We start from the raw sequence: 13636 nt of genomic DNA on the forward strand, positions 1-13636 counted from the left end.
CCATAGTCCCATCCTCCCATCGCCCCATTGTTCCACGGTCCCATCGTCTCTACATCCCACAGCCCCACCGTGCCATCTGCTCATTGCTCCATAGTCCCATTGTCCCATCCTCACATCGTCCCATGGACCCATCTTTCCGCAGTCCCGTCATCTTGATATCCCCCAGCCCCATCGTCCCATCCCCCTATCCCACCATTGTCCCATCATCCCATCCTCCCATCCTCCCATCGCCCATTCTTTCCACAGTCCCCTGGTCCTGACATCTACAGCCCCATTGTCCCATCCCCCCATTGCCTCATTACCCAAGGTCCCATCCTCCCATCGCCCCATTGCCCCATCATCCCATCACCCATCTTCCCAATGCCTCATCCTCCCATTGCCCCATCATTCCACAGTCCCATCGTCCTGACATCCTGCAGCCCCATCCTCACATCCCCACATCATCCCCCATTCCATCCTCCCATCGCCCCATCTTCCTACCATCCCATTGTCCTTTTGCACCATCATCCCATCACCCCATCATCCCAGTACCTCATCCTCCCATTGCCCCATCATTCCACAGTCTTCCTGACATCCTGCAGCCCCATCGTCCAACCATCCCATCCTACCATTGCCCCATCGTCCATCCTCCCATTGTGCCCATCGTTCCAAAGCCCATTGTCCTGACATCCCGCAGCCCAAAGCTCCTTCACCCCATCATCCCAGAGTCCCATCATGCTGACATCCTGCAGTGGCATCTTCCCATCACCCCATACCCCCATCACACCATCATCCCATCCTCCCACTGCCCCATCATGCCACCGTCCCATTGTGCTATCATCCATCCTCCCAATGCCCACTGTCCTGGCATCCCACAGCCCCATCTTTGCTTTGCACCAACATTCCATCATCCCATCTTCCTACAACTACCATCACCCCATCTTTCCACAGTCCCATCGACCTGATATCCTGCAGCTCCATCATCCCATTGAACAACGGTCCCATTGCCCCATTGTCCCATAGTCCCATCATCCATCCTCCCATTGCCCCATCTTTCCACGGTCCCCTCGTCCTGACATCACTCACCCCACTATCCTATCTCAACATCGCCCCATTTTCCATCACAGCATCACCTCAAGTACCATCATACCATCCTCCCATCATACCGCTGTCCAGCCTTGTCCCCTACCCACCATACTGACTGAGACTCTCATGGCCGCGACATCAGGCACACACATGACCCCGAAGCTATAAATGCGATTGAATGAGCTCCCATTCCAAGCCTCAAATCCCTGTACAAAAACGATTCAGTGGACTATGGTTGGCCAGCAGTTTCTGCAGGAAAGGCAAGCCCATGACTCAGGGCCGAGCCCAGAACATGCAAGGTGCAGGACTTCCTCCTGGCCAAAAATGTCCCTGCTTAAAGAGCCACACATTGGCATACTCAGCGGAAAGGGCAGCTGAAAGGATGAGTTTTTGAGAACTATGTAAGAAGGACAAAGCTGGCTCCTGAGGCAGCAGCTCAGACTTTGCCTGAACCCGCTGCCAAAAAGGACGACCACACACCCCTTTGCCACTCCCTGGAGAATTGCTGAACTCCTCCATGGCCCACCTCTCTTGGCTAGCTCAGGAGCCCCGCTCTGTTGCATCCTGCCTGCTCCCTTGCTGGACACCTGCCCTGGATCCATAGGCTAAAGTGCATGGATATCCTCTTACTATGAAACAGCTGAAAAGTGTCCCCTTTTAGATGTGCCTGAAGGACAGAACCTACTTCAGAGCTCACATCTTGTTGGTTTTTCTTGAGTATCTTAGGTGAAGTATCGACACTGAGTTCATGGAAGTTATAGAAAATGTATGTAAGTTTAGAGCAATAAAATTTACATCGAATAGATGGCCCACCAGAGGACTCTCCCTCCATCATTTGCTTGATCTCAAAGCTGTATTGTGGGAGAGGTGGCCTTCCCTTACTTAATAGCCGCTGTTAGTTGTCTGTTTATGTTGCTTATGTTGGAATCTTAGTGTGAACTGGGCTTTAGAATTAAAAGCAAGTAGTTCATATTTGATCATTTAATTCTACTAAAGTTATTAAATACATTAATAATTATGCCAATTGCTGAAAAGAAATAAATGTTGAGAATATCTGGATGAATATCTAGCAGCTGGTGAAATTAAAAATTATTTTCTGATATGAAGCAAAATTAAAAATTAAGACCTAAAAATACATGTCAGGAAAATACTGTAAATTTTCAATTGTTTTGAGTACTTCTAATAAATTTTTAAGTATATCATTGCAGTCATATTAATATTATTATGTATTGGTATAATTTTAAATTCAATATGATTTTAATACTTTACTATTTATATAAGTAAGTATATTAAAATCTGCTCTGAAAGCTTAGCTTAAAAATTAAATAAAATGTTAACAACTTTTAAATTTACTTTTAGCTTAAAATTTTTGTCAATTTTAATCCTATGCTGGATAAAAGAGTCAAGTTTGGCACTCTTTCTATGTATAAAGTAAGATACATAGAGAGGACATAAACAGATATAGAGGATAACTGTCATTAAAATTTCATGAGGGGTTCAGTTAGCAAAAAATATCTAAAATGGCTCTGGGGTCAAGAGAAGGGGAGGTAATAATGAAATGAAATGGTTGAGAAACACTGCTCTAAACCCATTTGGAGAATGCAAAATGAAAAACAAAAACAAAAGTAGGAAGTAAGAGGAACATTCAGAAAATGGAAACTAATGTGTTCGCATTTAAGAGCATGCACAAGGGAAGATGGTCAGAGAACATAGAGCTACGGTTCCCAGACTTGCCCACCCCAGCCAGGCCAGCAGCATCTGTAGGATCCCCAATGGCCCTGCCCATTTCCTTCCTGGTGGCCCTGGTGGTGCTCAGCTGCTCTCTGGGATGTGACCTGCCTCAGAACCATGGCCTGTTCAACAGGAGGGCCTTGATGCTCCTGGGCCAAATGAGGAGAATCTCCCCTTTTTCCTGCCTGAGGGACAGAAATGACTTTGCCTTCCCCAAGGAGATGCTTGATGGCAAGCAGTTGCAGAAGGCTCAAGCCCTCTCTGTCGTCCATGGGATGAACCAGAAGATCTTCCACCTCTTCTGCACAGGGGCCTCATCTGCTGCTTGGAACGAGACCCTCCTAGAGGAGTTCTGCTCGGGACTTTCTGAGCAGCTGACCGACCTGGAAGCCTGTCCCATGCAGGAGGCGGGGGTGGCAGAGACTCCCCTCAGGAAGTTGGACTCCATCCTGAGGAACTACTTCCAAAGAATCTCCCTCTATCTGCAAGAGAAGCAATACAGCCCTTGTGCCTGGGAGATTGTCAGAGCAGAAATCATGAAAGCCTTCTCTTCATCAACAACCTTGCAAGAAAGGTTAAGGGGCAAGAAATGAGACCTGGTTCAACATGGTAATGACTCTCACTGACAAATAATATCATACTTCCATGTGTTCTGCCATGTCAAAGACTCTCATTTCTGCTATAATCATGACATGATGGAATCAATTTGTCAAATGTTTTCAGGAGTATTAAGTGATATCATGTCAGCTATAAGCACGAGTTGCTTTCAGATGACCACGCTGAAATGATGACCATTAATCAATTAATTCTATTGATGTATCTATTTAACAACTTATTTATTTAACTATTTATAAGATATAAATTATCTTTGAACAATATTAGGTATACTTTCCCTTTGTGGTTAAGAGAAAAAATATATCATTTATATTTGTTAAATTTATTATTTCCTTTCTTTATTAAATATTTTGTATAGAAAAATTATTGTATTTGTTTATTATTTAAAAAAGAAACAAATCTGATTATAACCTGATGAGAGAATGGATTGTACAACACACTTTCTCATTATTACGTTATTCACACTATAAGTTAAAAATAGACTTTCTCTAAGCCAGTTTATATGTTGCTGTCAGGATAGAGGTAGACATAACAAATCCAATCCTGCTTTGTACCACTGATTTTTGTGGAGAAACCAACCTAAAAGCAATAATCATACTGAAGTAGTATCAGTTATGTTAAGTGGTATAATGAGAAGAAGGGGAAAAATGGAGTTCTCTCAGCAGAAGCTGCAGTAAATCATGTCAGGAAGCAAAACCAGAAGCAGTAGATATCTCCTACAATTGACTGCTAGACTTCCAAGTATAAATATTCTTGGAAAATGTATATTTGAGTCTGCAATTTATAAGCAATTCCATTACCTGAAAGCCTAGGAACAGAAGTGGTCACGTGGGAAGAGTAGAGCATGAGAAAAGAACTTAAGATTCATTCCTTGAGGGGCGCCTGGGTGGCTCAGTGGGATAAGCATCTGCCTTAGGCTCAGGTCATGATCTCAGGGTCCTGGGATGGAGCCCCGAGATGGATGGGCTCCCTGCTCATCAAGGAGTCTGCTTCTCCCTCTCCTCCACCACTCCCCAACACCCCCACTTGTGCTCACAACTCTCTCTCTCTCTTTCTCAATAAAATAAAATAAAAAGTTCAATTCTTTGAACCTTTGAATGGTAAGGGAGAAAAGAGCCACAAAGGAAACAAAGGTGGAATGGCCCTAAGGCAGTAAGATAAGAGATAATATTGGTAAGAGTATTTCAAAGATGAAAAGTGCTTCAAAGAATTGCATCATTGCAAAATGTGGATGGAAAGTATCCCACCCACAGGGATATAGGGAGACTGAAATTTTAGTGAGAGCTGGCTTGCCAGAATTCATCATGGGGGGAGTGAGTGAATAAGAGAAGAGAAGTTAATGTATTCGGAGAAAATAGTTGTGAGAGATTTGCCTTCTGAAATGCAGCAGGAAAATAGAATGGGAATTGGAAATCATGTGCATTTTTTTTCTGCAGAGTTCCCCTTTTTGCAATGTATGTGTCTCTGGGTTGATTCATGGACTTGAAGTATTAGCAAATCATGTCAATCTGTTTAATATGTATTTCTTTTAAAGCATGGCACATGTCATTACCCACAATGCTAATTTATTATTATTTTGATTACTACTGTGTGGAATGTCAGTAAGCTGCTCTATGGATTGAAACCATCCGGTACATGGGGAAGCAGATGGAACTGCCCGTAATGAGAGCAGGTTTGGTGGCATTCACAAGGAGAAACCACAGGGCAACAGGTGGAAGGCAAGGTTGCAGAAGAGAAGAGCTCCCGATGTTTTTCTCTCACCTAGGAGTCACCTTAGTGTTGTCACTCCCTTCCTGGTCAGATTGCCTTTCAGTTCCTGTTGCCTCAATGCATCCAGATGTGATGACAGCTTTCTAGCAAAGCTGAATGGAGAAAGAAAAAAAAATGATGTATTGAAAATGATGGAAACTAATGGTACAGGCCCTTTCTGTTTCCATTTTTACATCCCTAGTTTGGTACCGACCTCAAGATGAAATGGGAAGGAATTCAGAAGAGTAAGACAAATCCTGTCCAGAAATTACTAAATTAAAACAAACATATACAATTTTAAAAACTCTGAACTGGTCAAGCAAAGGTGGCTAGTTTTCTCTAGCATCCTATGTGGCCTCACTGCCCCACGTTTTCACTGTGTGACAGAGCTTGAGTAATCAAAGAGCTCAGGAGAAGAGGACTGACTCAATAATGCAGGGATGGTCATTCCTCAACGGAAGCCTGTGCACAGCAGAGAAAGCCACACGGAGTCCCCTGCAGCCTCAAAAACTGAGAGCAGAAGAAGGACTCCACAATCTAATGAACTGAACTCCACATAGAAATCAATATTTAGGGATGCCTGGGTGGCTCAGTCGTTAAGCGTCTGCCTTCAGCTTGGGTCGTGATCCCAGGGTCTTGGGATCTAGCCCCGCATCGGGCTCCCTGCTCGGCGGGAAGCCTGGTACTCCCTCTCCCACTCCCCCTGCTTGTGTTCCCTCTCTCGCTGTGTCTCTCTCTGTCAAATAAATAAATAAATAATTTTTTAAAAAACCAAGATTTAGCAAAATAAAATTGCTGTCGCTATTTAAGGTAAAATTAAAAAAAAAGGAGGGGGGAGGGATAATTCACCCAGACCCGTGCCCCTGACACATACATGTAGTACATAATGTTTACCTTGCGTCCTCTGGAAGACATGGAAAAATATGACACTTGAGTAGCTGACGGAAAGAAGAGGAATTGGTCACAGAAACACTCTTGGGTCTTGGGCTGTTGAGTGTTTAGGGGACAAAAACAACCCCCTGCCAAGATAGGTTTGCTCAAAGCTGGAAGTGTGATGAGCTGACTCCTGGCAGCCAGGTAGAGAGAGAGGGAGCGAGCGATCGAGGGAGGGAAGGGGGGAGTGAGGAGGACGAAGATGGAACACAGGAGGCTGTAGGCACACGGGCCCACAGCATAAGATGCTATCTGCACTGCTCCTCGGGATGAGGTGCTGTCCAGAAAGGACAAACAGATGTGCAGCTGAAAGTAGAACGAAAACACCCAGGTGTACCTAAAACCATTAGGAAACCAGCCTGGGGGTTGGGGAAGAACTGCTGGGTCATTAGTAGGACAAGGTGGAAAGAGGAGCAAAAGCCACTTACCTCCCTAGTCATGAGGCCCCCCATACAGCACGCCACATGGCCATCCTTGGAAGTCGTCTTTTGTACACAAACTCTGAGAGTATTCTTCATCGGTCATTATGCCCTGAGCAATTAATATGAACACTGGCCATTGATTAAGGTGTGGGAAGACCCCTGGGGGTGCTTGTCAAACACGGGGAACACATCCATTCTGGAGAGGACAGATGCCAAGGGATAAGGCAGAAGAGCTGAGGTGCAGAAATGAAAAGAGTGAAAACAGAGCCCGGGAGCAGAGGTAAAATTGTGTTCTGAGCAAGGAGAACAAAGCTGCATACTTGTGACTGTGATACAAACATTTTTTTTTTTCTCATTTGAAAGCTTTGGCTCCGTTTACATAGAACCATCTCAAGTATTGGACAAATTAAACTTCGATGAAAAAATGAAAAAATAATTGAAATGGGTGATGTCTTCCAATCTTCTAATCTAAGTAAAGCAAATGTAAAGAAAAGCAAACAAAAATTAAAAGGCATAAAAAGTGCACAGGAACATTCTGCAAATGAAAACTACCCTCTTCTATTTAAGAGTCAGGAGTAGAAAGAACTGGAGAGGAACTGGGGGCCACGGCGCTCCCCACTGGTCACCCTGGCCACCGGACTCAGCTATGGCAGAGATCTGTGAATTGTCAGACCAGGAATTAAAAATGACTATATGCTGAGGGCTTTAATGTATCCATATTCCCATTCATTCATTTACTCATCTATTTTATCTACTATGTACTATTTAAAATACATTTCTTCAGCAAGATGCCCTTTTAAACATAAAAAAAAGTTTTGTTCATATAATACCATATTTACCTTCATAATATATTTGAATGTAACAAAATTTGTTCATCTTATTTTTGTCAAATTGTTTTCTTTATGAAATTCTTCCCCAGGAGATTTTTCAGATTTGTTAGTTCTTAAAAAGAGAGAGAGCCTGAATTTGTGACCCATATTGAAGAATGGGTGATAAATTCAAATCACTCATTCATTTATCATTTATTATTTTAAAAACTGTATATCTCTATGCCAGATTATGTGGTTATTCTGGGGACACAGAAGGGAATAAAGCAATTGTAAAGCTTATTCTCTTTGAGCTTTCCATTTTGAAGAGAAAGAAACATACAGCAATAATCATGTTTAAGGAATTTCAATTATATTTCATATTAAAACAAGAGGTAGAGCACAACAGACTTTCACTAGCAGCTTGAATGAGGGATGTCAAGAGGGGAGACAGAGCAGATGAACTCTTTAAAGCAGATGAAACCTCTAAACAGACATTCCGCCAGTAGATGCATCCTTGGATCCAGAATCTCCAACAGAGTATATTGTGGAGATATTAATTTACAATTGTTTGTTGCATATTTGCAAATCAGGGCATGATAATAGATGTGTTCACTTATGAGTAGATTATAAAACGAGGAGATGACCTAAAGCTTATGAAGATGTCGAAATTTTAAGGTTAAAAGAGAAGAACTTGCAAAGGGCACAGAGGTGGTGTAGCCAGTGTGGGTAGGAGACAAGAGAAGAATGATCTTCAGAAAGTACTGACTAAAAAAAAAAGTACTGACTAAGCAAACAAAGAGTTTAAATGTGAGGGGCGTCTTAGAGAAGGGTAGGGCTAACTTGTCCCAGTGGATCTGGAAACATAGGTGCCATTGATCACTTTGGTAAGATCTGATTAGGAAGAAAAATAGGCCATGTTGATAGATGAAGAAAGAGTGTGGTAAGTTGTCTCCTCTTTTTTTTACGTAGATCAGCATTGCTATGGTTCTATAAATTTACGGAAAAAACATATTTATAAGAAGCTCTTGGTTTCTTTGATTTTCTTTAGAGTTTTTCTAGTTTCTATTTCCTTGATTTTCATTATTCTCTTTATTGTTTCTTTTTATTTACTTTTTAACTGTTTCTTTTATTTCCAGCTTGTTACAGGGAAAGTGAAGAATCCTGACTTTGGACTTTCCTTCTTCTCTAGCCTGAGCATCTAAAGCCATAAGTTATACTTTAATCCTGCCTAGCTGCATCTCACAAATTTTGATATGTTAAGGGTTTTTAAATTTTTTTCATTTATTTATTTTTAAAGTAAACTCCACACCCAACATGGGGCTTGAACTCACAATCCTGCGATCAAGAGCCGTATGTTCTACCAACTGAGCCAGCCAGGAGCCTCCAATATGTTGTGTTTTCATTTCCAGTTATTTCAGTGTATTTTCATACTTCCCTTGGGATTTCTTCTTTGCCCCATGAGTTATTTAAATGTTATTTAATTTCCAAATATTTGGAGATTTTTCAGGTATCTCTCTGGTATTGTTTTCTATATTTTTCTATTGCAGTTAAAGAACTTACTCATCATCTCAGTCCTTTTAATTCTATAGAAAATTTTTATGACCCAGAATCTGGTCTATATTTATGATTGTCCTAAATAAGTCTGAAAAAAATATATGTCACTTGTAATATTTATGATATTTTCCATCTCTAAAAGTTCCTATCGGTTTTTATTTGTGTCTTCCATTTTTTCCTTCCCTGTACCTTGAGGAAGAAAGTCTTCTTAATTACCAAACTCAAGGAGATGTTGTTCTTTGTCTCAGCATCACGGACAGTTTTCTAGTTATTTCTGCTAGGAGCACATGTTCAAGCCTTCTTCATACATCATGACTGAAACTGCACTACTTTCCTTCTTATTTTTTATTTTATTTTTTAAAAGATTTTATTTATTTATTTGTCAGAGAGAGAGAGCACAAGAAGGGCAGGCAGAGGGAGAAGCAGGCTCCCTGCTGAGCAAGGAGCCTGATGCAGGACTCGATCCCAGGACCCTGGGATCAGGACCTGAGCTGAAGGCAAATGCTTAACCGACTGAGCCATCCAGGTGTCCCTACTTTCCTTCTTAATCTTCCAATCTTACATCAAATCTGTATTCCATCAGGATTTTATTTTCATCTACCATATGATATCAGAGTTGACATTGATCTCTGCCTGGATTGGCAGGTAATCATTGTGGAATCATTTCTTTTTTTTTTTTTTTAAAGATTTTATTTATTTATTTGACAGAGAGAGACACAGATTTTATTTATTTATTTATTTGACAGAGAGAGACACAGTGAGAGAGGGAACACAAGCAGGGGGAATGGGAGAGGGAGAAGCAGGCTTCCCTTGGAGAAGGGAGCCCGATGCGGGGCTCTATCCCAGGACCCTGGGATCATGACCTGAGCCGAAGGAGATGCTTAATGACTGAGCCACCCAGGTGCCCTGGAATCATTTCTGGACAGTTAATCCCACCATTTGAACATCAGATACATCCTTTATCCTAAGCCTAACTGTCAATGATAACACAACCATTTTGGGCATGGTGTGTTTTACGAATCTGGTTACCTAATTTTCCTCTTTGTTACATTGCATTTTCTGTTATTATGAAATACAGCTTATTTTTACAAAGAGATTGATATGCCCAGACTTTATTGCTTCCTTTCTTCCTGACTAAATAAAGATTCGATCTTCAGGTAGGGCAATGACTTCAGAAAAATGATAAATTCTTAGGCATTAATAAATAATGAGTTTGCAATGAATATAATGGCCAGGGACACTTCCCTCAAAAGATGAAAAAATGAAAGTGAATCAGAAACTTTCTCTTTTCCAATATCCGAAGGGCCAAGTTAGGTGAAAACCAGTAAAAAGCCAGAGCACCATCAAACAAGACAGAGAGCAAGAAAATGTGTAAATTTGGGATTAAAATATATGAGAACTACAAAATAAGAATTGTAAGGAATATTTAGGACATGTGACACAGGATTATGTACTGCATCTAGATTTTGCTAAGGAATTTAGATGTTTGATCCCGAATAATTCTCTTGCTCTCTGGACCTCAGTTTCTCCAAATATAAAGGAGGCTGCAAATGTTCCTCAAGTTGTGAGTAGTAAATAATCTAGAACACTTAGAAGCACTTGGCAGCATATTTCCCACTGAATGAAGCTTTAACATGGTGACTCTTTTCTTATTTATTCATAGAGATCTAGAAGAGAATAGTGGACTTCTCCTAGCTGCCTCTCTGTTACTGACTGACAACTGCTGATGGTCTAAAACACAGAATTGGGAACATGTGGCTCATCGATTACATACACAATAGTATAATATGTATATGTGTATTGTACATGCTGTATATACACTATATATTCTGATTCCTAGCACATTTCCCCCTTCTTCCCTCCTTCCCCAGATCCCATCCATTCATTCCCATATTACAATGTTTCCCTCTCCGCATGTAGAAACCCCAAGTGAGCTCTGCCCTCCTCATTACTCTTCAGGAGGCTCTCCTGCCCATTCACACAGCTGTTTCCTTTACCCTTGTGGTTTCTGGCTGGCAATTTTACTTCCAAGTACAAAGTCACTAACTGAAAGCAAGAGTTGTGTGAAAGTTCTAGGTTTTTGGAAACTCTCCTAGGAGAGGCCTTGTTCTCTTCTTTTTCTCTTTTTGGTGACTATTTTTGGACCTGAGGAAATGTCCCTGCTGCAGAGATGTAACAGCAGCTTTAGCAAAAAGGAAATAAAAAGCAGGATCACTCTGTGGCCTGTTAAAATATTTATGAGGGAAGAGTGCCCCCTATTGGCTAAGATGGACAGAGACAGTGAGCAAGTCTGGAGACGTTTCTGTTCTATGCAGAAGCCTTTCTCCTGGCAGGGGATGTTTTTCCAGAGCAAAAAAGGCTCATTCTTGGAAGGAACTGACTCCAATAGTGTAATAAGCCAATTTCCATAGCTTTTGTATATTTTTAAAAACATACTTTTCTTAAAGATATTTAGCTTCAGAGCAAAATTGAGTAAAAGATACCAAGATTTTTCTCATAGTCCCTGGTTCTGTATCTACGTCGTCTCTCCCATTATCAACATTCCCCCACCAGATGGAATAGTTGTTATACTTGCTCCCAAGAGTTACAATTGCTTCTTTTTTTTAAAGATTTTATTTATTTATTTGACAGAGAGAGAGAATGAAAGATAGAGAGCACAAGAGGGAAGAGGGTCAGAGGGAGAAGCAGACTCCCCGCTGAGCAGGGAGCCCAATGTGGGACTCAATCCCGGGACTCCAGGATCAAGACCTGAGCCGAAGGCAGTCGCTTAACCAACTGAGCCACCCAGGCGCCCTACAATTGCTTCTTATGGTTGAGAACCAATCTGAAATATTGCAATGGTCTGTGGCTCTCCAAAGCTTGACCTTGGAGCAGTCTAACAAAATCTTAGCATTTATTATCTCTCGGGTTTTCTTGGGTTTTACACAGAATGAATGACACAGAATTCTTGGAAGATACACAAACTCTCTGCAAGATCAGTGTGACAAACCTAGGAATAACAGGAATAATTTAGGATTCAAGGAGTTTCTCTCCATCATTTCCTGGATCTCAAAGTCTGAAGTGGAGAGGTGATCTGTGCTTACTTGTGAGCTGCCATCAGATGTTGTGTGGATGTTGCTTGTCTGAGCCTCCCCAAGAAGGGAAAATATGAGTTCTGTAAGCAGAAAAGACTTCTTGCAGTCTTTGGCAATAAAATACAAATAGATTATATTTTATGATTTAGTTGTACAACACTTATTCAACACATCAGTAATTACCTAGTGCTACACAGAAAACATATTTTGACAATACCTTCAAGAGTATCTAGTAGCAGGTGAAGATAAAAATCATTTTGTCATATGAGGCAACATTAAAATTCAGTACACTAAAAACCGATGTTAGCAAATAATTTTTCACTTCCTTTAAATAATTGAAATGATTTTTAAATGGGCTTATTTTTAAAGATTTTATTTATTTGACAGAGAGACAGTGAGAGAGGGAACACAATCAGGGGGAGTGGAAGAGGGAGAAGCAGGCTTCCCGTGGAGCAGGGAGCCCAATGCGGGGCTCGATCCCAGGACCCTGGGATCATGACCTGAGTGGAAGGCAGACGCTTAACGATTGAGCCACCCAGGCGCCCGAATTTTAAATGTTTAAGTACACCAAAATCATTATGTCTTTTCAGAAACTGTTAATTTGCATATGTCCTTTATATATCACAATTTATATATATAAATAAATTATAAGTCACTCATAAAATTTACTTATATACTTCAGCATCAATAACTTTAAAATTTAACTTTTAGCTTAAAATTTTTAGTCATTCTTAACCCTGAAGTGGATAAACTTTATAATTTCTTTTTTACTTATAAAGCACAGAATACAATCTGTAACGAGATATACTGTGCATCCATGCTATGAAGTTTTCATGGAATGTCCAATTAAACACATCAACGAAGACTCTAGAGGCAAGAGATAATATTGGAAAAAATAATAAATGGTTGAGAATCCGATGCTATAAATCCAAAGAGAAAGTGCAGAAAGGAAAGCAAAAAGAGAAGTAGAAAGTAAGGGAAACGTTCAGAAATTGAAAACTCCTCTGTCCCCTACTTAAGCCACACACACAAGGGAAGATGGTCAGAGAACCCAGAGCCACGGTTCCCAGACTTGCCCACCCCAGCCAGGCCAGCCAAGCAGCGTCTCGCAGGTTCCCCAATGGCCCTGCCTTTTTCCTTCTTGGTGGTCCTGGGGGTGCTCAGCTGCCACTCCCTCTGCTCTCTGGGATGTGACCTGCCTCTGAACCATGGCCTGTTCGCCTGGAGGGCCTTGACGCTCCTGGGACAAATGAAGAGAATGTCTGCTAGCTCTTGTGACAAGTACGCAAGGGCCTTTGCCTTCCCCCAGGAGGTGCTTGATGGCAAGCAGTTGCAGAAGACTCAAGCCCTCTCTGTTGTCCATGGGATGAACCAGAGGATCTTCCACCTCTTCTGCACAGGGGCCTCATCTGCTGCTTGGAACGAGACCCTCCTAGAGGAGTTCTGCTCGGGACTTTCTGAGCAGCTGACTCACCTGGAAGCCTGTCCCATGCAGGAGGCGGGGGTGGCAGAGACTCCCCTCAGGAAGGTGGACTCCATCCTGAGGAACTACTTCCAGAGGATCTCCCTCTATCTGCAAGAGAAGCAATACAGCCCTTGTGCCTGGGAGATTGTCAGAGCAGAAATCATGAAACCCTTGTATTCATCAACAACGTTGCAAAAAAGATTAAGGAGCGAGAAGTGA

At 41.7% G+C, this 13636-nt stretch overlaps 2 protein-coding genes across 2 annotated transcripts; both read left to right on the forward strand.

The window, feature by feature from the left end:
- The first annotated feature begins 2540 nt into the window (after nucleotides 1–2540).
- On the forward strand, nucleotides 2541–3389 carry LOC113934655 (interferon alpha-1-like). The gene has a single exon (XM_027616076.2). It carries the CDS (start codon nucleotides 2718–2720, stop codon nucleotides 3387–3389), a length of 672 nt encoding a protein of 223 aa, XP_027471877.2. The 5' UTR covers nucleotides 2541–2717.
- Nucleotides 3390–12990: 9601 nt separating this feature from the next.
- LOC113934678 (interferon alpha-1/2-like) lies at nucleotides 12991–13636 on the forward strand. The gene is given in 2 exon segments (XM_035723652.1): nucleotides 12991–13044; nucleotides 13046–13636. Coding segments are annotated over 2 exon segments (645 nt in total).

This window comes from Zalophus californianus, chromosome 13, assembly GCF_009762305.2.
Source record: "Zalophus californianus isolate mZalCal1 chromosome 13, mZalCal1.pri.v2, whole genome shotgun sequence".
In the NCBI taxonomy this organism is placed as follows: domain Eukaryota; kingdom Metazoa; phylum Chordata; class Mammalia; order Carnivora; family Otariidae; genus Zalophus; species Zalophus californianus.